The 26,709-nt window shown below is 44.0% G+C and overlaps 1 protein-coding gene across 1 annotated transcript in view; it reads left to right on the plus strand.

Moving 5' to 3' along the window:
• The first annotated feature begins 5,672 nt into the window (after positions 1-5,672).
• The window catches only part of XKR5 (XK related 5), a 28,390-nt gene continuing 7,353 nt past the window's right edge, over positions 5,673-26,709 (plus strand). The window contains exons 1-5 of the mRNA XM_037812982.1: positions 5,673-5,730; positions 7,835-8,018; positions 16,137-16,321; positions 17,446-17,655; positions 19,248-19,417. Of these exons, the coding sequence (XP_037668910.1) occupies positions 5,673-5,730; positions 7,835-8,018; positions 16,137-16,321; positions 17,446-17,655; positions 19,248-19,417 (807 nt within the window). The remainder of the gene's footprint in view (positions 5,731-7,834; positions 8,019-16,136; positions 16,322-17,445; positions 17,656-19,247; positions 19,418-26,709) is intronic.

Raw genomic sequence — 26,709 nt, forward strand, 5'->3', positions numbered from 1 at the left:
AACAAAAGTGTATTGTATTCTTCAGCTACTCTAGAGCAATGAACGTAAGGTGTGGTTGGTGGACCAGTCAGTGGTAGAGTATTTAAGAGAAGTATAGAAACGGAGTAAAAATTTGACTTCACTGAAACATCCAAGCATGTAATCATGTTTCTGTAAGTACTGGTCCATGATAGAGGGAATATTAAAAACAAACAGATCCTTCATCACAGATAACTTGATGAGAAGCATTTTGAGAGCCCTTTCCTTCTCTGCTGGGTGCCAATAATCCCACTTTCGTGACGGCAGATAACCATTAATTCGCCCCAGTGATGCAAGTTCAAGCATCTGCCTTCCAAAGGTATTCCCAGCAAATACTTGTAGACGCCAAAAAAATTCCAACTTCTTTTTCCCAATGTCAATTAATGCTAATATGTTAACATTTTTAATAAAAACTGCGCCAAGGATATTTGACCACCTTGCTTAACACCTCTTATAAATTAGGAAAGAAGACTGACTTAATTACGTCCTCTGAAATAGAAACAATAATAGAATGAACCAGTTTACAAATTCCTTGAGGGCAGTGACCAAGCCCTCCATTCCTTACCTCGCTGTTCCCAGGATCTCCATAGAGGATTCCTGAATTGTGTAAAAGCGTGTTTCTGCTTCTCCCTTGGGGACCCACCTCAGGGAGTAACTGACCATGCAGGCGACACTGCCCCAAACACACATGTGGCTCTGAGGGCAGTGCCCTCCAAACCCTTCCAAAACAAAACACACCTTCTGGTTTGAATATTCACCTTCTGGAAGTCAGCAGCCTGAACTCAATAATCTCTTTAGCACTTTTATAAGCAGTTGAATGTGTCAGTAGCAGCTTCCAGATAATAACCTTCTATTAACTCTAAATGAGATTCAGGCAGAAAAGGGGTGGACAGTCTAAGGAAGTCCTCAAAAGGGAGAGACACAAATAAATAAATACACATTTAAAAAAATAATTCTTTAGGGCCAATCCATTAGGATTATTGCTACGCAAAGCAAAGCACTGTGCAACTATTCTACTGTATTCTCTAGGTATTCCTTAGGAATTAAGGACAGAAATCTGAAATAGTGGATGCTTCAAAATTGCCTCGGTCTGTTTTCTTCCTTTTGTTCCCTGGGGCAGTGACTATATAGTTCTCTAACAACCACCATCTCTGCCTCTCTTTAGACTTTAATTGTGTTTGGGGGACAGTTAAGTAAAGCTGGGATTCTTCAGATGTTCTCCAAATGCTGGACAGTGAAGGGGTGACTCCTTGAAATCAAGATGACAGGAGCACCAAGCTCCACTGGGTAAGTTTTCACTGTTAATAGTGGTATTTTACGTCAAAAATCACCAAAAATCGACAAGAAGAAGATAAGATCACTGAACGGAAAGCCCACCAACCCCACCTTACCTGAGGAAAGGTGTCTTCAAATCAGGACAAAGGTGGCTTTTCCTCGTGTTCATTCCTCCACTCTCTCCCCATAACGAAATGCTTATTATGGGATGTGACTTGGTCTAGAGCAGGAGAGAGACTGCACATAAGCAAATTTTTGTCATGTGGAGAAGAATGTAAACTACACAAATTCTCTTAAAATTTACTCTCTTAAGTTGGACTTGATATGTTTTCATGGTCTTCTCCCTTTATGCTCATGAGCAACAAACACTCAGTTAGGTTTTCTAAGCATGTGTGATCCAGACCATCCTATATCTTCTCTTAGAAGGCCACGGATCATAGTAAGAGGCCTCAGTGGAACTAACAGAGACAAGGCTACTTTCCTATGACCACTCAGTCCAAAGCAACAAACAGAACATTGTGTTTCTATCAGAGTCCAGTCAGGAAAACAGTCAACACACACCAGGTATTTCAAGAGAAATAATTTAATATAGAGAATTGGTTAAATAGGTGTGGGAGATACGGAAAAGCAAAGAGGAAACAATGAGGCAACAAGTACAAATATCCAGGGTAACAACTGCAGGAAACAGCTAACACCCCAAGACCTGGAAGAACAAAGAGAAAAGGTCAAGGTTATCATAAGCTGAAGCTTAGCGAAGGAGACCCGCACGGCTGGGACTCAGACCTCTGGGGAGGGCTGCCACCTGGCTAGTGCTGGCAAAAAATTCATGAACTGAGAGGAGTGGCCCCCCACAACTGGAGCTCAGATGCATGAAGAGGAAGTGCTGCCACGCTGGTGCTGGTCCCTCCTGAGAGGTATGCTGAGCTGGCTCTGGAGTGCAAAGGAAGCTATCGACTGGAACCAGCCTCAGCTACTGGGAGGAGGGCCGTTGCTGGGGTAACAACAACGGGAGCAGGAAGCAAAGTGGAAAGAGCAATCAACCTTTCCTTCTCATGCCTTCTAGTCTTTCTATGGTCCTTACTGGCAGAAACTGACAGGGGGAAAGTTAGCAGAGGAGAAATGTGCTGGCAGAGAGTCTCAACTCTAGCCTCAAAAAATGGGATTTAGAAGAATCAGTTTGGAGCTGAGAGGCAATAGCTTAATATCAAACACAGTCTACTTACCTGGTGCTTGGCTGCCTGAGTCAAGGCAAGTTCCTGCCCAAGCCCAAAAATCTTGACCCAGTGAAACTACATCAGTTATCTGTTGGTGTAACCAACCACCCCAAAACTTAGTGGCTTAAAACAGTAATGATTCTACTTACTCATTATTGTGTAGTAATTTGAGCTGGTCTCGCCTAGAGCAGATCATGCAGTTCAGTCATAGAGTAACTGGGACTGTAATAGATGGCCCAAGATAGCATCAGTCACTGTCCCTGGGACTCTGGCTCCAAACTGATCTCTCATCCTCAAGGAGGCTAGTCCAGACTTCTTCACATCATAGACTCAAAACTCCAGGTTCTGAGAGAGAAAGAGAGGGATAGAAAGAGAGAGAGAGAGAAAGCTGCAAGGCTTCCTAGACAGGCTTGGAACTCCTGCCACTTCTCCCACTTTCTGTAGGTCAAAGCAAATCACAAGGCCAGCCCACATTGAAGGGGGTGAAGAAAAGTCTCCACCTCTTGATGGGAGAAGAGGCAAAGTCACATTGCAAAAGGGTGTGCCTGTGAAGATGAGAGGAATTCAGTCTAACACAAAAGGGTTCGACATACAGTCACATGGTTACCCCTTAACAATACATGATTCTCTAACTTCACAGATTTCTGATCAACCTATCCAGCCCCCAACACCGTCTATGCTTTCAGTCACTTATGTAATTCCATGTCTGTGATTCTGGGTGGAAACCACTGTTTTCTGAGCTGAGACTATTCTCTAAGAACAATAAACCCTTTTCTTCACGATATTTTCTGCTTTTCTGTTCAAAAGCTCACTCTTCTTCAAGGAAGAAGACATTGACTGTGACTCTTACTCAAACTGCTACTGTCCCAGAAGAAAGATCCTTATCTGAATGTTTAAAGCATTGGAATATGGGATACATATACATCCTTCAAATAATATCTAGGAGATGGGGGAAAATTTTTTTTTCTAAAATGTTAAATGCTGAGAAAAGTATGGAATACCACAGTGATCCCTCCCCAACCATGAGTATCCTTTACTCCCAATCCTAATTTCTATATATGATTATGATTTTATATTCCTTTTCTAGTACATAAGAGTACTGGTTCTAATATACATAAATTGTGACATACTTCCTTCAACAGGGAAAGAAGGATGGGGGAATTTGAAGTAAATGTAAAGGGAGCTTGCAGAAGGCAAAATGGAGAATTTTGGGCAATGAAGCCTCGGGCAAAATAAAACTGGAAGAATGGAAACCTAGATCTTAGAACTGCACCCTTATATTGGTTCAGAAGGATGAGAGTTGAAAGTTTTACAGGTGTGCTGGTTCGAATGTACTATGTCTCCCAGAAAAAGTCATATTCTTTGATGCAATCTTGTGGGGCAGACATAATAGTGGGGATTAAGTTGGAACGTTTGGATTAGGTTGTTTGCATGGAGATGCACCCCACCCAACTGTAGATGATAAGTGATGGGATAGTTCTATGGAGGCGTGGCCCCACCCATTCAGGGTGGGCCTTGATCAGTGGAGCCATATAAACGTGCTGACTTAAAGAGATAGAATTCAGTGCAGCTGTGAGTGACGTCTTGAAGAGGAGCAAGCTTGCTAGAGAGGAACGTCCTGGGAGAAAGCCATTTTGAAACCAGAACTTTAGAGCAGACACCAGCCATGGGCCTTTCCAGCTAACAGAGGTTTTCCGGACGCCATTGGCCATTCTTCAGTGAAGGTACCCAATTACTGATGTGTTACCTTGGACACTTTATGGCCTTAAGACTGTAACTGTGTAGCCAAATAAACCCCCTTTTTATAAAAGCCAATCCATTCCTGGTGTTTTGCATTCCAGCAGCATTAGCAAACTAGAACAACAGGAGATCTTGATAATCTATATTTTAGAGTTGAGTCTCTGAAATTATGGGAGACTAGAAGATTAGATTTGCAGTTCTGTCTGATGAGAAAAACAGAATGTATTATTAGATAGTGAAAGGAAAACTTGGGGGTAGGGGGTGGAGGGAAAGGCTCTTATAAATAAACATTCTTCAATACATAAAGTAATTAATAAGACTCACATTGAAACTGCAGGGAAGAAATGAAGATGTTCTGACTTCATAGTTTCTTTTTAGTGAACGTAAAACTAACCATTGGAGTTTTAAAGGTTCACTTGCTTTATAGGTTCCTTTGGATCACCCAAATCTATTTTTTTTCCTTAAAGATGGTAAATTCTTCAACCGTGAATTTTTCTACTGCAGGGTTTCTGTAAGAAAGGAGAAAGTACTCCACGTAATAAATTGTCAACAATGCAGAAACAGGGCAAGATTCTATAAGAAGTGGCAAATGCCCTTGGCTCAAGGATGGCCTCTGGGAAACTTCTTGCCCCACCCAGACCCCCATAAAAAGGAGGAGGAGTTGGCTAATTGCCTGTTTCCAGAGTTTACCTGCAAATTCATCATAACCATGCGTAAACACCACTTCTTCTTACAAAAATAAACCTGAAAGTTTTCAAGTGTGCGATTTTACACTTCTTGCACAATGGGAGTTTGATTAACTGTCAACCACGTGTGGAAGAAGCTTTTGTGAAGTCAGAGATAGAGATGGATTTGTGACTAAGATGCCAGTTAACATCCCCTGTATTTTCATAGCCACATAATTGTAAGATTTGAAAAGACAAATAACCTATCCTATATACATATTCACATATTCTTTATATATGTAAATGTGTATGTATGACTGGTGGTTAATCAGACTTCTTTTCAGCACACCCAGAGGCCGTAAACAGTTAAACCACCACATGACTAATCTACCATAGTCTGATAACAATCACAAAGTACCATTCCGGGACCCCGTTATTAAGGTTAGGGCACGGTACAGAAACGGCTTCTACTCCTACCAAGAGGCTCGAGCTGAGCTGTACTTTAACCCCTCCGACCAGAGAAATCCGATGCTGCCATCCGTCCGTCCCGCTGCTAGCAACCTGGCTTTAACCAGAACCAGGCACCGCGCGCGTAAACAGCTTAGGTCGAAATTTCTCCAGCAGCGAGGTCTCTGACCGGAAACCTCCCCGACTGCGGGCAGCGGGAAGGGGAAGGGGCGTGAGCGCAGGGCTCGGGGAGGCGGGGCCGCGGGAAGCCGGGAGGGCGCCAGGCGCTGGCAGCGTTGCCCGGGCGCTGAGGATGCACGCGGGATTCCTGGGGTTCTCCGCCCTGCTGCTGGCGGCCGAGCAGAGCGCGCGTGAGTCCGGGTATAGCCCGAGGCCGTAGGGGCGCTAGCCCGTGCTCACCTCTCTCATCCCAGCCCTCCACACCCCAGGCGCCCTGGGGCGCAAACGGCCATCTCTTACTCGAGCATGCAGCCTTCTCCGCTCTGCGCCCAGTACTGCCAGCCTGTGCGTGCACAATAGCACCCAACCCGCCTGCCGAGCACGCCCGCCCAGTCCTTGGTGGATCCCCATGGATGCATGATCCCCACGCGGTGCCAAGCCCTCCGCACCCCGCTTTTCCCTCCAGAAAGCCCAGCCGAGTTTAGCAAAGAGCTGCGGGTGCAAGATTTGCTGAACACGGGACTGGGGTGCACCCCCGACCTGCCCCCTACCCCGGCCGACTGCCGGGTCTAGAGGTGTGCAAAGGCCTCTCTGGTCCTTTAGACCCGCGGCTTTCCGGGCGGGCAGGGGAGGAGGGATAACGGGATTAACGCATCCGCCGCGGCCCACTTGCGCTTCGGGCTTTACAACACTTCTGGGAACGTCTTGCTAGGAAACACCCCCGTCTGGCTTGGAGACCAACCCCCCAGCAAGCAGACGCGAAGCAAAATGGCAACACTGTTTAGCGCCTTTCTAATTTGAATTTGTAACTCTTTCGGTGCCAGAGAGGAGTGCCTCCGCCCACTTCCGCCAGGCTCTTTGCACACTTGTCTTCCTCAGCAGGGTTTGCCCCTTTCCCCCAAGGAGTTTGGGAGAGAAAGGGGAGGAGGATGCTTTAATGAAGCTCCAGTATCAAAACCCCAGAGCCCCGGGACCCCTCTCCCACCTCACAACACAATCCTTGAGGACCCCTGCAGAGCGGGTTACTCCAAAACTTTACTCCTTGGAGCAAGTTCCTATTCCCAGGGCTTAACCGTGTTCGTTGTCTACACTGTCCCTACCAGTCTTTCCAGAGTGTCCCCGTCACCCCTTTTCAAGGAAAAGAAGGTAGCGCTTGGCATTATCCGCACGGAGGGAGGAGCCAATGTTAAATTAACTCTAGAGAGCTCTGGATCCAACATACCGGCTAGGAAGGGCTAAGGCGATACAGGAACCCCCGGGGCCTTAGCGCCCACCATGTAGGCACATAGCGTGGACAAGGTCCTCTTATTCCCTTCTAGCCGGGGCAGCCTGGGCTTTAGCACTTCTCAGCCCGTTCAGAGGCAGATACACTCCCTACCGCTTTTGTGTGTATGTGTGAAGCCCTAGTGTGGCAGGAAGCTCAAGTCGGCTACAGCGCTCGGATAAGAAGCCTTGGGACTGCTCCTTAAACACAGGGCTCTCATCTACATTGGGGGTAATGCTGTCTGTTTCCACTAAAATTCACAGCTGTGCCCATAAATCCATTTTAAACTTTAATATTGGGCAGATGGAGGCAATGTTTATATAAAAGGATTACTGTGTGTTCCTATGCCTGCAAGTGCTGGACAAGGAACAAAATGCCCATCTCCAGTGTCATCGCCCCTTTCCCCCAAGGAGTTTAGGGGAGAAAGGGGAGGAGGATGCTCCTCAGAAGGAATCCTCAGAAGTCAGTAGTGTCACCATATTATCCTTGCTGAGGCCCAAAGTTACACTGCCAGTAAGTTCCTGCCTTGAGACATAGAGATAAAATACCTACCTCACAGAATGGACTGTGATAAGACATGTAAAGCACGTAGCACAGATGCTGGCGTGTAGTAACAATTGAACATTATTAAGTTATTGATTGGGGAGTGCAGATCCTAACCTAGTTTTGTCTGACTCTTTCCATTATATCTGCCCTATTATCATCAAAAAAAAAAAAAAAAATGTATAACAGTCCCCATGAGAGGTTTAACATTTTTGAGCACATACTCGGTGCCAAGTGCTTTACATATTTTGTCATATATAGTCCCAGAGCCACTCTTTATGGTGGACCATGGTGTCTGATCTTTCGAGTGCCCTGGAAAGCTCTGGAGCCTTCATCAAACCTCATGGCTGTCTGGACTGGCTCCTGCAGGCTCACATACTGAGTTTAGCAGAGAGCCCTGCTGGTGTTGGGACTCAGTGTTGGCTGGTTAACCAGTCTCACTCCATTCTTCCAGTAACCCAGCTCTTCTTTCCTTTCTTGTCCCCCAGGTCTCTGCACCGTGATTTATTACTTCATCACAGGACAGCTTCTGTGGGGGTGGCTGGCTTTTTCTGTCTTCCTGCCTGGCTTCTTGGTCCAAGGCCTAAGTTATCTGTGGTTCCGAGCAGATGGACATCAAGGTCAATGCTCTCTGGTGGTCCTGCACCTGTTACAGCTCGGCGTTTGGAAGCGGTAAGAACAGACGGCATCTTTCTCACCTCTAAGTGGAAAAGACTATGTGCAGGAACCAGATTTCCTAAGTGCAATCAAAGGATTCTTCATGTGCATGTGTATATACTTATAATCATGAATATTCAGGGTTGAGGGAATGTTAAAATCCCCCATGTTTAATCCTTGCTCTGGTACTCACGTCTTCTCTGCCAGTCCACTTTTCCCTGAGCATCAGTAATACTAAGAAGCACTTTTCAGAAGCAGCTGTGACCTTTAGAAAGAATTTTCTTATCCTCAGCCAAATTCCATGTTCCTGTCGTTTCAGTTTGTTGGTCCACCCTGTAGAGCTGTATGGAATAAGTTGCTTCAGGCAGTTCCGTTTAGACACCTATTACCTGAGTCAAGGCATGTGGCCTAGATTTGACCGCAGACAAGCCAGTGGGATCAGCCTGGTGATGTTTTCATCAAGGCTTTGCTGTAGAGGAAGCCCTTTGGGAGCCAGGGCCAGTTTTTCCCTCCACAAAAAGCAGTCATGGATGGGTCTAATCCCCAGCAGATTTACCTTCAGCTCACAGGCTACCTCTGCATGTGAGGTATTATTTTTACTTTGAATTCCCTGGACACAGGGAAAGTCAGGAGTGATGTGTCAGTGAGCTTACAGAAATAGCAAATTCCAGCTCTCAGCTACCTTGTAATCCCACAGGGATCACAGGAATAAAAGAAGGGGGAAATTTTTGAGGATCACGATGCCTTACAGTGTAAGTGTTCCTTGAGTCCTAGATGCTGGGGAATGGAAGGGTATTCAAAGAATCACAGCCAAGTGTCAGATGTCGGGGCTGTGCTGCCTTGTGCTCTTGGTGGTTTATGCCTTCAAGCTACTCCAAGTACTTTCCTTGTAGGTGCTAAACTAACTTTTCTGATTTCTCAGCTGAGTTGGAACCCTGAGTTTGAGCCCTACAATTACAGTTAGGAGAGAATGATTCCTTTCCCACTAGAGGAGAATCTCAAGTAGGAGCTGGAGGGTGCTTCTGATAAAGATGTCAAGCTTTATCAGAATGTCATTTGACCCCCCCAGAGTTGGAACCCTAGATCTCCAAGGGCACCAAAAGCACATTCAGTCACAGCAATTTTGCCTGAAGTTGGGCCTTTGTGTTTAAGTGGTGTGGGTTCTTCCAAAAAGATATGGTGCTTAATACTGGATACAGCAAAGAAATGTCTTTTTATTGGACTTGTAAAGGATTATATTAGCCAGGGTTCTCCAGAGAAACAGAACCAACAGGTGTGTGTGTGTGTGTGTGTGTGTGTGTGTGTGTGCGCGCGCGCATGCGTGCATAAGAGATTTATTATAAGGAATTGGCTCATGTGACCATGGGGGCTGGCAAGTCCAAATTCCACAGAGTAGGCCACAGGCTGGCAACTACCATAAAGGTGATGCTGGAGTCCTTGGTCCAGATTCCCCAGGGGAAGCTGGTTGACTGGAAATTCTGGCAAGAGCCAATCTGAAGATGAGGAAGAAATTCTTCTTCTGACATCTGAAATCCTCGGTTCTGGCTTTTAAGACCTCCAACTAATTGGTTGAGGAGGCTCCACACATTGCTGAGGGCAGTCTCCTTGTTGATTGTAGATGCAATCAACTGATTTTGTAGACGCAAATCCAGTCTATGAAATACCCTCACAGTAACAAGCAGACCAGTGCTTAACCAAACAACTGGATACACATAACCTCGCCAAGTTGACACTTGACATTAAGCATCATGGGGATTGTGAGCCTATCATCTGGCCTTTAATGAGTGCTTCCATTTTCCTATCAGTCCTTTACTCAGCCCAGCATAGTAACAAAAACATTAAGGGCTGCAGTTCTTTACTTGCCTTTGAAATTCCCTTCAGGGAGCACCTAGTACATCGTAGTTCATAAAGTATATGACCTTAACGAAAGACAACCTATTGAAATAATGAATTAACTTTACCTTAAGCAACTATTCAAAGCTCAAATGAAAGTTAAATAACATCAGTCACTTAAGAGAATTTTACTGACTAATTGCCGGTTAAACCTGACAATGAGGAACTGCTGAGGCCCAGTGCAAAATTAGGGAAGTAATCCATAAGACCACCCTTACTTTTGACACCAATTGTAAGTTCAGGGGTCCCCAAGAACATCTTCAGTTCAATAATTTGCTAGAAAGATTCCAAGAACTCACTAAAAATTGCTATACCCACAGTTAAGGTTTATTTCAGCCAAAGGATGCAAATGAAAATCAGCCAAGGGAAGAGATGCATGGAGCAGAATCCAGGAAAGTTCCACATATGTAGCTTCCAGTTGTCCTCTCCCAGTGAAGTTGTGGACAGCGCTACTCTCTCAGCCTGGTGGATGACAATTGGCGTGGAGTATGGCCAATCAAGGACGCTCCCCCAAGCCTTGGTGTCCACAGTTCAGTGGGGCCTGTCACATAGACATGGGTGACAGCCTGCAGAGCTGACCTCAGTCTCCAGCCCCTCCAGAGGTCAAGCAGCTACAGTGTGACTGAAAGCCCCCACCCTCAATCACATTGTAGGACTTTCTGGCATTGTCCACAGTCCCTAGATTAAAAAAAAAAAAAAAAAGACACCTTTATCAGATAGGAATTTCCATAAGCAAAAAGAATACCTGCCAGGAGCCAAGGGGAAGGGTCTGACCTCTCTTTGGGCAAGATTAAGTTCTTTACTACACACAAAATGAGCAGTGACTTGTCTCAGTTCTTACTGATGATTTCTTAACAGTAGGCTCCAGTGATTTTCTTCTGCACATTCCCTCAATAGCTTCTTAAGCTATGCCATGAATTTCTGATCTGTATTAAAAAACGAAAGTGCATGAGTGAAGAGGGACATGAAAATTAGAAATGAGGAAAAACAACCAGTTACCTATATATTTTCCTGTTTTAAAAAAGAATTTAAGATGACTAAAAAAACAAATGCAATTAAAAAGAATTTTAAAAAGGAAAATAAATAAATGGGAAAATATAGGGAAAGGGACAAAATGTTTGAAAATGAGATGCAGTCAGAATATACAGTGATCAGATATGCACTGTAAATTTGGCTCTAAGCTTTCTAGCAGCCAGTGCAAAGAAGGAAGCATAAGAAACGACATGGTTGGCAATAATAAACAAATATATATATATATATGCTTTCTTAGAATAAGCAGCCTTGAAAGTTGAAATAGAAAGCAGCATGTTGGTTGTTCATCCTGAAACCAGCACAGGGGTTCTCACAAAGAAAACATTGTCCATGTAACAAATCCAAAATGAGATTTTAGTGGTTCAGTGGCCACATTTTAGAAAATTGCAGTTCTGCAAAAGTGCCTCTAGGAGGAGCCAAAACAGCATCTTGCACAATCCTGAATAGCAGAAAAATGAATGGACCTCTTTAAGTGACTTCATAACATAAAGCAGAAGAATGTACTAACAACAGAAAAACCAATAAAACACAAATCTTTTGTGGTAAATTTGTTTATAAAAAAATCAAGGACTTATAAATATATTCTTTTTAAAATTCTAAACAATACGTGATATATTAGTTTAAGTCTGACTATTCAAGAGAATCCAATGTTAGTTACTACTTGTTTAAGCAATGTCAATTACTTTTTAAAAATTTGATTTTGTCTTTCCACTCTAATGTTATATGTTAGCAGCATCCTTTCAGTCTTTTTTAAGCCTATCATCCATTTGGAAACTCAGTATGAGGTGATAGAAGAATATCTAACTCATCTGATCCTCAGCATGTATCTTGGTTTAGCAATTTTCTTTATTAGAAGGTTAAACATATATTAAAAGGAAAGTTGAAATGAACTTCAAGGGTGTGTAAGACAAGCTTACCATAGATGGGTGGAGATTGAATATTTAAAATTATAGAAAATACAGGCACAGCCCAAACCTTGAACTGTTTGGTAACACAGCTCTAACATTACCAAAAAGTGTTTAAATGGAGAGAAGAGTCATTTATTCTTTAAGTTTTGGACCTATGATAAACTATTTTAGTTGTAGTGGATGTGTTTGGGGTTTTGTTTAAGCTGTTAATGAGAGATTAAAGCCTGCTGAGAAACTTAATTCCAAAGGCCTAATTTAGGTTAATAGAGCATATTGCCAGGCTTCAATTTATAGAGTGTGTTGTTCTTAATGCAACTTGAGGGCTTAAAGCATCATGGACTCATCTCAGTATGCTCAATATTTATTTGCTCACATTTAGAAACTTCCGTGTGACAGAAAGGCCTGGTGATACACACGATTAAGAGAGCATCTCTGAGACAAAATTGAGAACACCACCTGTAAACAGTGAGATCAGGACAAAGAGAATGATGTACAAAGTGTGGTGGAAGTGAAGAGGGTTCCTTTAGGGAGTAGGTCTCAAAGTGTGGTCCCTGGACCCGTGTCATCGTCATCACCTGGGACTTGTTAAAAATGCAAATTCAGGAGCCCCACCCCAGAGCTGTATCACATTAGAACAGACTTCTCATAATTCTCCAAACATACCCGTTGAATCAGGAATTCTGGGAGTAGAGCCCAGCAATCTGTATTTAAACAGCCCTCCAGGTGATTCTGGTGCAGGCTCAAGTTTAAGAATCTCTGCAGTGGGGAGTCTGATGCAAGAACCCTTAAGCTGAGACTTGAAGGATGAGGAGGACTTTAATAGACGTGGGGAAGCGGGAGGCATTTCTGACACAGAAGGCAGCAACAGCTTGTGCACAAGCATAAAAGCATGCCAGAAATGGGTGTGTCTGGGAAATGATGAGAAGATTGTTGTAATGTGATTATTGGGTCAGAATTTTCTAGATGAGAGGAATGTGGCAAGAGATAAATTGGGCTTGATTAGGAGGGAACTTGTATGCTCAGTTAAAGAGTTTGGATTTTATCCTACAACACATTGGAGACCCTTTGGAAGGCTATAAGCAAAGGAGTAACATGGTCAAATATGGGCCTTAAAGCATTCACTCCAGAGACAGTAAGGGAAATGGCACAGGGTAAGGAGAGAATGGAGGTTGGGAAGCCAGCCAGAAATTCAAGCAAGAGATGATAAGGCCTGGAATGAAACAGCAACCAGGAGAACAGATTGAGGGGGATTGATCAGATAGGATCTAGTAACAGTTGGATGCCTCTTGCTTCCTCCCCAGTGTCCTCACCATCACCACTTTCCATCTTGCCTGCCTTTCACGTGGGCTCCCCCAACAACCTTCCAGTACACTCAACCTATATTCCTCCCTCTGTAAAAAGTTGCATGCACTGGAACCAGATACACCATTTCGGAAGACTGGGTTGTTCATGTTCTCACTGGTTCTCTTTTTCTGACAAAGGAAGCCCAACTACCTGACTAGACTTCAAGAGCCTTTTTCTGCCTGGCTCACCTTATATTCCTCCCAGATTTTTCACCTTGTTCAGATATGGACCAACCATCTCAATGATCCTATTCTTTCTCCCACTGGTGCCAAACACATTCACTTATGCTTTGCTTCCTCTTAGAATGCCCTCGTGTCCACCTTGCAAAGCTTGCCCATCCCTCTCTTTTTCCAGGAAGTCTTCTTTAGCCATGTTATTCTCTCTTCCCAGGATTACTATTCTACTTACTCATTTTGATCCTTTTTCCTTCCTGCATAAGCTTATTATCTATGTATGTTTTCTTTCCACAACTAAATATTAAGATTCTAGAGAATATCTTTAATTTTTCTTGCTGCTTCTGTAGTCTCTAGCAGGAGGTAAAAGCCCAGTAAAAATGCATGTTGAACAAAAGAAGCCTTCTGGGAGAGTAGAAAGAGGGAGCTTCCATTGATTGAGGACAAATGATTCAAAAGTGAAAGGAAAACTACACCTACCCTTATGGTTACATTTTTTTTTGTTTTCATATATTTTTTTAACATTCAGTTTGTGTCAGAAATCATGACTTCAAAGACTCAGTGAGAAGTCTGTGAGAAGTCTGTTCACTCCAGGATTCCACATCATGAAAAAGGAGAACTGTTTTTCTTGAGCATCTTTCCTAGATCTGCAACACCATGAACAGAACCATTTCAAAGAGGACCCCCTTCTGCTCTGGACATAGAAATGTTGGCCAAAGATCAGAGTCAAGCTTGTCATCTACAGTCCGAGTCTTAGGGAAGTCTTTAAAGGGAGCTTTCCTTGGTGACCTTAAAGTCACATCTGGTTCAGTTGGTAAATTAAAATGTCTTCTAGTTTTCTTAACTTGGACAAAGTGGAGAAATTCACAATCCCAAGTGGATTTGTTGGGCAGGTGTCATAGTCACCCTTGTTCCTGCTGATGAGTAGACCAAAGGAGAATATTAGTGGATGAGGGAGAAGTCTATTATGAAAACTTAAAGTCTGCTGGGGTCCTAATTGTGGCCTGGAATGGTAGACTTTCATGTGCAGCTGCCAGTATATATTCTATAGGGCTCTTCAGGTTGTATAGAATGTTACCTTCTAGAGAGCTTTCATAAGATGGGAGTACCAGAAAAAAAAGATTTCTAGGATGGGTTTATGGAAAACAGAATTAAGTACAATCAGTTCTTAAATTATTTCTCTTGTATTTGATTCTATTTCCTAGATCTTAGGTCCAAACTGGGATGAGCTGATGAATTCACTTTGATTCAGGGGAGCCCTGTTCTGCAGACTTCTTGAGAGCAGTATGTGTTTTCTGCTTACCTTCTATGCAAGCCTTAACTCCTTATGATATGACTTCTTAAGATACCACCTGAAGATCACAATTGGCTGTCTTCAAATCCAGTTGCCTCTCATTCTTCATCTGCTTCACCTCATTTCAGCACTTGACATTGACGACCTCTCCATTCTTTTCAAAACCTGCTCTTCTGGCTGCCCAATTCTCCACCCATTTTTGCCATCTTCTCTTTCTCATCCTGACCCCGAAGTGTGAACATTCCCCAGTGTTCTGTTCTTAGCCCTCTACTGTCTCCACAAAATCTCCTCTGGCCACTCCAGACCCTCATCCACAACTATTGCCTCTCTGTCAGTGAATCCTAATTTGTCATCAATAGCCCCAAACCTCTCTCTGTGTTCCACCAATCCCCAAATTCCTCACTTCCATAGGAAATTCATATTCTCCCCCATCAATCCAGTTTCCCCCTCAAACTGGCTTGTTTCTGTCAGTAGCATCACCAGTAGCATCTAAGTTCGGGTGTTTGAAACTTCAGAGCTGTCTGTAGCTCTTCACTCATCTCCCTTATCAGTCTTCAAGTCCAAATCTCCCTCCCTCAATATTTGCTGCATCTGCTCCTTCCCTTCCAATCCTAATACTCCTTTCTAATTCAAACCGTCATTAGTTATTGCTTGGAGTATTATATTAGCTTTCTTCCTGATATTTCTAGCTCCAGTACACGCACACACACATGTTCTTCCCAAACCCCAAATACAGAGCTATACCTCTGCCAAATTCATTTTTCTAAAGCAAAATCTAGACCCATTAGCCTGAAATTCAGGGCCCTAACCTACCAAGCTGGGACCATGTCAGCTCCCCTACTACACCCTCCATTCCAGCTACCTCAGTTTCTTGTCATTCCCCAGTTAAGTCCCCATACTCTTCTACTTCTCCATTCTGCCTTTTGTGCATCCCAGTTTCAGTGGCACACAGAGTTATACACTCCATGATGATGGCTGGAGTTTCTCATCTTTATATCCTCAAGAGATTACTATAGACAGTATCTTGCAACAAACATTTGTTGAATATTAATTCCCAATGCAAAGGTTGTAGGGTATGGGAAGCAGGTAGGAGTCCCAATCCTTATAGGATTATCAGTCTGAACTCCTTTGTCCCAAGCAACTCCTGATCAGGCAGAGCTCCCCCACCAAACCTGTCCAGTCTAGAACCCCAGCCTGCCATCCCCACCCTTCCAAGCTTAGGTAGAGTGTGGGCTTGCTGGCTGTGCCTTGCTAAGGAAGACAATATACTTGACCATGATTTGGCGGGCACTTGCACTAGAACTGAAGTCTTCAGCTTGGAGTAGAAGCATGGTGACAGCCTAGTTGGTGATCCTAGGGTCTAATATATACATATGTCATTCTGAAGAATGGTTTGTATTTTTAAATGATAAGCTAGAAAGGGGAGGGGGTGCTCTATTTAAGTTTTTCAGTCTGGCTCGGTTTCTTGGTGCCGTGTGCTTTTCTTTAGGCACTGGGACACGGCATCAGCTGCTCTGTCTAAGGAGTGGGAGGCTTCCCGCCTGGGCCAGCTGCTGCTGCAGGAGGCCGACCTGTCAGCCCTCCGGCTCTTGGAAGTCCTGCTCCAGACCGGGCCCCACCTGCTGCTTCAAACATATGTTTTTCTAGCCTCTGACTTCACAGATATTGTGCCAGGTGAGTAACATTCACCACGGAGCATAGACTGCCCAACTTTCCAAGGGGGACAGAAACACATGCCTCCAACACAAAACCCTCCAATCTAAGATTCTCCCTGCTTGCCAGGTTCACTAGCACGAGATGATTATTAAAATTGACTTTCATTTGGGATGATTAGTTCACAGGGAGTTGAGTTGCTTCTTTCAGGGGGATAAGGTTCTAAAGTCAGTCCATAAGATAGAAATTATGAATAGTCAAAGTTACCCTTGAAAATACCTTGGGAAGATATCATGTACTGCTTCTTAGTAGGATGATGTGTTGGTTTTTCCTGTATCTTTAGTCACTGAACTGGCTCTGAACTCAGCCAGAGGCTTGTACCCCGAGAACCATGTGGAAAATGAGAGCAACTCAGGCCACAGGAAATGTAGCTTTCCAGCTCCCCCTCACTTTTGGGCATACCCATTCTCATTCTCTCTCTCTCATGCTTTATTGCTTCCCTTTCCTTTCTCTTCTCTCTTCTTCCCTTCTCTTTTCTCTTCTCTTTTCCCTTCCCTTCTCTTCCCTTCTCCCTTCTCATCCTCTCCCCTCCCCTTCCCCCCTTCCTTCATTTCCCTTCCCTTCCTCTCTTTGCTGACTATCCACATTTGTATTTGCATAAATTACGTGCTTAAAAGATGTGCTCCACTGCGCTTCCATCCATCTTTATCAAAGGGCCAGATACAGTTTTATAATCTGGTTTTATTGATTTTATTACACCTCTTTCATGTAGATTGATTGATCAAGTACCTTTGGGATGTAAACCATGTTGGGATTTGGGATCTGCTTTGTTATAAACAGAGCTTAAAGCCCAGTGCTTAGAGGATCTCGGACTTGGAATTTTTCTAAAGAGCATAGAAAGGATGAGCTCAGATAGTTTGTTAGGTTACACAATAGAAATATTTCCCACATAGTCCTCATTTCCTCCTGTATTTGTGCATTTGTACATTGAGTTGAAGGTACATGGTTAGAAATGCTCTCTATGAAATTGGGTTTTAATAAAAGGATAGATGCCCTACAAAAGAAATTTCATGAATGAATCTTTATGTGGTACTGCTGCTTTGAAACCTTAAGAGAATACTGCTGTCTGTCCACTTCCCTTTCAGGGGTGAGCGGTCTGTTCTCCTGGTCTTCGCTGTCTTGGGCCCTGGTGTCCTATGCTCGTTTCATGGGCTTCATGAAGCCAGGCCACCTCTCCATGCCGTGGGCTGCCCTCTTCTGCCAGCAGCTCTGGAGGATGGGCATGTTGGGAACCCGTGTCCTCAGTCTGCTTCTGTTTTTCAAAGCTTACCACGTTTGGGTCCTGGTTGTTGGAGGTAAGCTGAGCTTAAGTTCTGGTTATCTACTGCTGCATAACAAAGTACCCCAGAACTTAATAACTTAACCATTTATGATCATCCCTCCCAGTTGATGGGGGTGACCAGGCCTCGCTGGGTGGTTCTCGCTTGAGGTGCCTCACACGTTTGCTTCAGTCGCATATGGAGGCTCAACTGGGCTGGGCGTTCAAGGTGGCCTCTTCATTCAGGTGTCTGGCATCTCGGTGCTTCTCCACGTGGCTTTCTTTTCAGCAAAGTAGCCTCCCTGATGGCATCTAAGGACTCCGAGAGAAAGGAGGTCTAAACTTCCAGTCCTCCTAAAAGGTCGGCCCAGAGCTGGCACGGCCCCCCTTCTGCTGTGTTCTCCTGGTTACAGTAGTCGTGAGCCAGCCCATGGTCAAGAGGCTGGAAGAAGAGACTGTAGCTCTCACTGAGTGTCCAGGGAGGGAAGGAGTTGCGTATGGTCGTCTTTGGAGATAAGCCACCATAGCTTAGCTATCCCAGCCTTCAAACGTCCCAGCTAACTCTAGGGCCTAGCTTTAGTTGCTGTAAGGACTCCTCAGAACAGTGCCAAATTCTTCGTATCACAGGCTGGAATTGTTTCTTTAGAAAAGGTGTCACCCAAAAGGTATAAAGCCCAACCTGCCCTGACCCAATACAAAAATATATGATATCAACTCCTGTTACTCATAGTCTCCAAAAATTCTTCATTTCTTTTGAATACTGAAACTTTGAAGTCTTCTCTTTTTCGCATAGAACATCTCCACTGAACCAAAACCCTCCCCAGCCCAGCAACACACAAATACAAATGATGGTGACAGGGAATTTGTCTAACGGGGCAGAGTAACTGAATAGGGCCTGTGTGCCCCTGCCAAGGAGAGGGAGCTTTTTGGCTATCAATGAATACGCTCTGCAAGAAGGAACAATGTGCCCTTTGTTTAAGAGAAGGGAGGAATTGAGAAATATTTAAACCTTAGGCCTAGAGCAAATATTAATACATGTATTGGCATAAAAGAAAATTTCTGGGAAAAAGAATTGTGCTCCTAAAAAGAAATTAGCTTTCATTTTACTCAGTTTTTGAAATTCAGCTTGAACTGCAGTATGGTATTATTCATCTCAAAATATAGGAATAAAAGTTATAGCTGGACCACGTAGAGTGTTTTCCTTTGGCTGTGTAGGGTTTTAGCTCTTGTAGTAACAATTGAAAAATAGCTGAGCAGTCAAGTTTCATAACTGCCTCCTAAACATCTTCTGGAAATAAAAGGGGAAAAGTGTATGGTATTTGGTAAGTCTTATGAAAGCTAGTCTTTGTTTTCTCATCTCCAAATTAGGTATAATCCCTTTTATGGAGATTAAATGAGATGATATGTGTAAAGATAAAATATGTAGGCTTTTTCTGACCCTTGAATCCCTTCTGGGTTTCAGTCTCTCTTTTTGGTCATATTCTGAGACAGGTGAGGATGGCTGTCTTTGGAGATAAGTGAGACAGCAGAGAGAGGGCATAAGGAAGCCCCTGGGTTCTGTGTCCGTGCCCCAGTTCCCCTCCCTGGCCCCGCATGGAGCCTGACTCCCGCTGCCTGGCCTCTCTCCAGGTGCCCACTGGCTGGTGATGACTTTCTGGCTCGTGGCGCAGCAGAGCGACGTCATCGACAGTACCTGCCACTGGAGGCTGTTCAACCTGCTCCTGGGGGCCGTGTACATCTTCTGCTACCTTAACTTCTGGGACAGCCCTTCCAGAAACAGGATGGTCACCTTCTATATGGCAAGTGATGATGAAGGGTTTTTTTCACTGAACTTTAATGTACATACAGCATATGTATGTGTGTGTGCAAGTGGGTATACACTTTTGCATGCATGTCTATTTAAGATGGAATAATGTAGGAAAAATTCTGAAAGGAATTAGAGTCTTAAACGAGCATGACAGACTCTGAAAGAAGTGATATCCTGTCATTCCCACATAGTCACTGTGGCAATAACTGTGGCATGTTTGCTGATGGTTTCAGCCCATCCAATAAATTTAATGACAGTTCACCTATTTTACGTCACATACACAATGTCTATGTTAATCAGCTCAGTCGTTATTAAGTGTTTATTATTGAGTTCCAGGCATTGTCCTCAATACTGGAAAAACACAAAGATGACAGGATGCCTGTCTTCAGGTTGATTCTAGTATAACAGGGGAGATGAGCTATGTACCCAAATATCCAAAACACTTGGTAGAATGTGAATAAAGGCCAAGAGAGAAAAACATGTTTGGATCCCAAAGGAATGCCTGGCAGCTTGCCTTCCTGTTTAGATGATCAGACACATTTGACTGGAAGGTGGAATTTGAGCTGGATTGCAAAGGACAAGAGAGGGAAAATATAAGCGAGCACAGGGAAAATCAAAGCACAGGTCTTGGAGTCAGATGAGCTTGCACTGGAACCCCAGCTCTGCTGATTACTAACCGCAGGACCTCGGCCAAGAATTTAAACTCTATGAGCTTCTTTTCTCCTCAGCACATTAGGAATAAGGCCACCTACCTGTCAGAGTTCCTGGGGAGATTAAATAAGGTCCATCTTCTTTGCACAGTTCCTGTAAAGATGAAATAGAATAATGTACAGAAAGAACTTGGCACAAATAAATAACAAATAGTGGCCATTATTAATTTTAAAAGATAAAGAGACTTCCCAGCTGTGGGCAGGCATTCCAGGACAGAGACTTGGGCAAGTGTAAGAGGCGGGAAAGTGCAGCTCTTGCCCAGGAAAAGGTGGCCTACATGGCCACCCCTTGCCTTTTGGAGAAGCCCCTACAGCTGTGACTCCATAGGTGATGGCATCAGACAGACCAAATCGGACTTGTGATGTCAGACAAGTTACTGAACCTCACCAAGCCTCAGTTTCCACTCTGAAAACCAGGAATAATGACAGCCATCTCCTAGTGTGGGGGTGAGGATATGTTAACTTGTGGCATGGCCTGGTTCCATGTCCTGCAGCTAGCAGCTTCCCAGCCCAAATACACACTGACTAGCGCCTCTGTGTGCAGGAGCAGTTCATTCATAGGGGGTGAGCCCGCCTGCCCGTGCCCAAACGAGCCCTGGTATTTGTTCCTTTTTTTTGTTCTGTTTTGTTTGTCTCTTTCACACCTTTGTCAGCCTTTCTGCCAGCAGTTTCAGAGGCTGTTCTATAAGGAAGGGAAGCACATACTTTCTTCTCCCCGGCTCTTTTAGTCACTGGATCACAGAACTAGAAGCAATTAAGTAGGAAAATTAGAAATTAGATGCTATTTAATGTAAGAGTGAAATCTAGAGTGGCACCGAGGTCCCCATCAGGGGCACCAGGCATTCGTGGTGACTTCCTGTCCACAGGGAACCCTAACTCGGTAGTGTGGGTCCCCAGCAGAATGGGACAGGGTGGGGGAGGCAGGCTTTAGGCTTTTGCCTGTAACTCGTATGAGCTCCGTGAAAGGAGTTATTTGGGATTTCTCTGCCCCAGTTTCTTCATCTCTCAAATGGTTATTGGTAGGGTTAATACAGTAATAACTTTAAAGCCCAGAGCCTGGTGCCTAGCACATAGTAGATGTAGATTCTCTGGGAGTTAAATAAAAAGAAAGAGTGAGCGTGCAGACGAGCAGAAGTGTGCAACATCACCATAAAGAGGCAAAATAACTCCCCGGATAGCCTTTGAATGTCAGCCACATTTGGGTTTGGAGGTAATGGGGGTGGCAGCCTTGGAAGCATAGGAAAAGGGACAGTCTGAGATGTAGGGTGACCGTGCCCATGCAGACGCTGAGCCCAGAGGATGCTCTGGCCCAGAGCAGAGAGTCCTCTCCCAGAGGCAGGCAGGACTGGGCAGTCCTGGCTCCAGGACACGGATCATAAAAGCATGTAACAGACTCTCCTCACTCTTGCTCAGCACCCCCACGCACCTGCTGATCAGACTTGGCTGCGCAGTCAGCGCCTGAAGCCCAGCCCCTCCGAGTGGTTGAACAATGGCCAGTTTTGTAACCTGAGGACCTGACCCTGTGGGGAGGCACTGAGGTCCCACACCCGAGTGGGGGGCGTGATTTGCCTGGGTCCCCTGAGATGTGTCCTGTGGCAAACACAGACCAGTGATGTCATCCACAAGCTTTCCCTTCTGCTGGGGTGGACACTCCCTGGCCAGAGCCAGCCCCGGCCCTTAGGACAACAGTGGCACCCAGGGAGGTAGCCTGGCAGAGTCCAGGCCCAAGAGAACCCTGGAAAAAGCAGCAGATGCCCATCCAGAAGCCCCAGCCATGGACAGGCCAGCCTAGGGCCAGCCCAACCATCACTCATCTATTCTGAGTCTGTCTTAGGCAATTAGGAAACATACCTCCCTCGTACCCCCACAAGTAATAACATACAGTTTGAAATAGTCTCCAAAAAATATTTGGGAAAGGGGCCCCTGTTCTTTATGAATTAATAACAACTTAATTTTCAGTGTGAACAAAAATAAGAAATAGGAATACTAGCTACCCTTTATTGGGTCCTTCACCTGGATTATGACATCCAACCCCCACCTCAGCCCTACTAGGTAGAAACTGTTTTAATTTCCTTTTCACAGCAGAGGGGAACTAAGGCTACAGAGTTTAAATAGCCTGTTTGAAGTCAGACAGACTTAATTTTAAATCCTGACAGCATCACGGCCAGAGGATCTCTTTCGACTTCTGTGTTCTCATTTCTAAAGAGGTAACATTAAAAATAACAATAACAATAATTATTATTATAGTAGTAGTACCTAGCTCTTGGTGGTTTATAAGCATTATTTGTCTGGTCATTTATTCCTCTCATTGTTTCAGAACAGATTTTAGGTGACTTAATAAGGATGTATAAACTTCAACAAGATAATATTATATGAAAGGAAACAAAATGAAAAGGTGAGAAATAAAGAGAGCCAGAAATGAAGATAAGAAAAATGTAGACCATAATAACCCATACAGCTTCCCCAGAGGAGACAGACTTGGCTCCGGACCTTCTCAGAGCTGAGCCCAACAGGATCCCAGGTCACTGGAGGATTCCGAGGGGCTCGGGTCTGGGGAGCCCTGCACGGAGTGGAGCACACGGGGGGCCTTAAGCAGGCGTTCGCTCCTCGCCTTCCTCTGCACTTTGCCCTTTGCCCTTTTACGTTTATGAAGCAGTTATTGAAACCATCACATGGGAAGTGACTGCTGCAGCGACTGCTACTGCTGGAGGGACCCCTGTCCAGCCCCTTAGGGCCTTAGGGAGTTAAAGCACTAAATAATCAGGTAAAGCACCCAGCCCAGTGCCGGGCACACAGAACAGGCCCGCAGGCTCCATCCGTCCTGCCTTCACAGTTTGGCTTATAGACTTTCGTTGAATCCTCGTAGCAGCCCTGTGATGTGGGGTTGTTAGAATCCCCATTTGAGCTGAAGAACCCAACTCAGAGAGGTTAAATGGCATGTCCAAGGTCACACAGCTGACCAGTGCTCTTGCCAAGGCCAGGACCCAGATCCCCTATGTCCCCTACTTCTAATCCAGGCCTCTTTCTGGCACCCCTACAAAGGAAGGTCCTGCCCAAGTTTCTCTTTTGATACGCTCTCCACTCCCTAACAGACGTTTCTTTCCCTGTAGCTGGAAAATATAAATATAAAATTTTTAATAAAAAATTAGTCCTTTTGGAGTTAAGACCACTTCTACTCTTCTTTTTTGCTTCAAAAGCATAAAAGACCACTAGAGATTTTGGGGATCCACATTCTAAGGAGGATGAACCTGGTTGTTTAGAGTAGCTCTGATTTTTAAATAACAAAGAACAAAGCAGTAACTTCTGGAGTCATTCTTTCATTTACTCACCAAATGTATGAAACACTTATTTTTTCTGAGGTTCTGTGCTAAGACTTGTTTCTGTCTTCCTTATGTCTTCCCTGTTCTTTGAGACCCTAAGATAATAATAAAAATATTTAAAATAACCAACAATTTGAGCAGGACTGTTATGTATCAGACACTGTTCCAAGCTCATTGACTGTCTTATTTCACTTATTTCTCACAGAACTCTATGAGGCTAAAACCCATTTTGCAGATGGGGAAACTGAGGCACGCAGGGGTTAAGTAATTAGCCAAAATTCAGGCAGCTAATCAGACAGGTGGGATTCAAATCTAGTTGGCCTGCGACTGATCTTTGATAAGGCCCCCAAAGTCACTGAACTGGGTCATAAAGGTCTTTTCAACAAATGGGGCTGGGAGAGTTGGATATCCATATCCAAAAGAATGAAAGAGGACCCCTACCTCACACCCTACACAAAAATTAACTCAAAATGGACCAAAGATCTCAATATAAAAGAAAGCACCATAAAACTCCTAGAAGATGATAATGTAGGAAAACATCTTCAAGACCTTGTATTAGGTGGCCACTTCCTAGACTTTACACCCAACGCACAAGCAGCAAAAGAAAAAATAGATAAATGGAAACTCCTCAAGCTTAGAAGTTTCTGTACATCAAAGGAATTTGTCAAAAAGGTAAAGAGGCAGCCAACTCAATGGGAAAAAATGTTTGGAAACCATGTACCTGACAAAAGACTGATATCTTGCATATATAAAGAAATCCTACAACTCAATGACGATAGTACAGACAGGCCAATTATAAAATGGGCAAAAGATATGAAGAGACAGTTCTCTGAAGAGGAAATACAAATGGCCAAGAAACACATGAAAAAATGTTAAGCTTCACTAGCAATTAGAGAGATGCAAATTAAGACCACAATGAGATACCATCTCACACCAATTAGAATGGCTGCCATTAAACGAACAGGAAACTACAAATGCTGGAGGGGATGTGGAGAAATTGGAACTCTTATTCATTGTTGGTGGGACTGTATAATGGTTCAGCCACTCTGGAAGTCAGTCTGGCAGTTCCTTAGAAAACTAGATATAGAGATACCCTTCGATCCAGCGACTGCCCTTCTCGGTATATACCCGGAAGATCGGAGAGCAGTGACACAAACAGATATCTGCACGCCAATGTCCATAGCAGCATTATTCACAATTGCCAAGAGATGGAAACAACCCAAATGTCCTTCAACAGATGAGTGGATAAAGAAAATGTGGTATATACACACGATGGAATACTACACGGCAGTAAGAAGGAACGATGTTGTGAAACATATGACAACATGGATGAACCTTGAAGATATAATGCTGAGCGAGATAAGCCAGGCACAAAAAGACAAATATTATATGCTACCACTAATGTGAACTTTGAAAAATGTAAAATGAAAGGTTTATAATGTAGAATGTAGGGGAACTAGCGATAGAGAGCAATTAAAGAAGGGGGAACAATAATCCAAGAAGAATAGATAAGCTATCATGGGTAAATTTAATCTTCTGGGAATGCCCAGGAATGACTATGGTCTGTTAATTTCTGATGGGTATAGTAGGAACAAGTTCACAGAAATGTTGCTATATTAGGTTACTTTCTTGGGGTAGAGTAAGAAAACGTTGGAAGTAAAGTAGTTATCTTAGGTTAATTGTCTTTTTCTTACTCCCTTGTTATGGTCTCTTTGAAATGTTCTTTTATTGTATGTTTTTTTTTTTTATTTTTAATTTTTTTTATTTTTCATACAGTTGATTTAGAAAAAAAAAAAGGAAAAAAATATGCAGAGCCCCCTTGAGGAGCCTGTGGAGAATGCAGGGGTATTGGCCTGCCCTACCTCAATGGTTGCTAACATGACCACAGACATAGGGGACTGGTGGTTTGATGGGTTGAGCTCTCTACCACAGGAATTATCCTTGGGAAGACTGTTGCTGCAAAGGAGACGCTAGGCCTCCCTATAATTGTGCCTAAGAGCCTCCTCCCGAATGCCTCTTTGTTGCTCAGATGTGGCCCTCTCTCTCTAGCTAAGCCAACTTGAAAGGTGAAATCACTGCCCTCCCCCCTACGTGGGATCAGACACCCAGGGGAGTGAATCTCCCTGGCAACGTGGAATATGACTCCCGGGGAGGAATGTAGACCTGGCATCATGGGATGGAGAACATCTTCTTGACCAAAAGGGGGATGTGAAAGGAAATGAAATAAGCTTCAGTGGCAGAGAGATTCCAAAAGGAGCCGAGAGGTCACTCTGGTGGGCACTCTTACGCACACTTTAGACAACCCTTTATAGGTTCTAATGAATTGGGGTAGCTGGTGGTGGATACCTGAAACTATCAAGCTACAACCCAGAACCCATGAATCTTGAAGACAATTGTATAAAAATGTGGCTTATGAGGGGGGACAGTGGGATTGGGGGGGGTGCCATAGGGATCATGCTCCCGTTTGTCTAGTTTGTGGATGGATGAGTGGAAAGGTGGGGGAAGGAAACAAACAAACAAACAGACAGACAAGGGCGCCCAGTGTTCTTTTTTACTTTAGTTGCTCCTTTTCACTTTAATTATTATTCTGGTTATTTTTGTGTGTGTGGTAATGAGGGTGTCGGGGATTGATTTTGGTAATGAATGTACAGCTACGTAATGGTACTGTGAACAATCAAATGTACGATTTGTTTTGTATGACTGCGTGGTATGTGAATATATCTCAATAAAATGAATAATAAAAAAAATTTAAAAAAAAAAAAATCTAGTTGGCCTGATGCTACCAGCCACACTCTGGCACGGGGGAAATATCATCAACAAGAGTAATTGAGCTAGAAGCGGCCTTAGGGGCTTCCAGTGCAGCCATTTCTAAACCTAGCTGGTTATCACAGTCACTCAGGAGCTTTTCCAAAATAGACATTCCCAGGCCCTACCTCAGAGACTGATTCAGTAGTTCTAAGTGAGACCCAGAATTCAGTCTAGAAAAAACCCTCCAGTGATTCTGATGATCAGTTGAGTGAGAACTACTCACCCATACTAATCATGTGCTAGAAATGGAATTAGGTGCCAAAGTGTGAGAAAGTCGTAGTCCAAGTGGCCACAAAGACACAAACAAATTAATGCACACCACTGAGAACAAGTGATGTCATCAAAATCCAACAGGAATACAAGAGTCAGAAAGAGAAACCGAGCCTGGGAAAGTCAGGGAGGGCTTGGCAAAAGGCGACATTTGAGCTAGATCTTGAGTGATGAGT

Source organism: Choloepus didactylus, chromosome 20 (assembly GCF_015220235.1).
Source record: "Choloepus didactylus isolate mChoDid1 chromosome 20, mChoDid1.pri, whole genome shotgun sequence".
NCBI classification, from domain to species: Eukaryota; Metazoa; Chordata; class Mammalia; order Pilosa; family Megalonychidae; genus Choloepus; species Choloepus didactylus.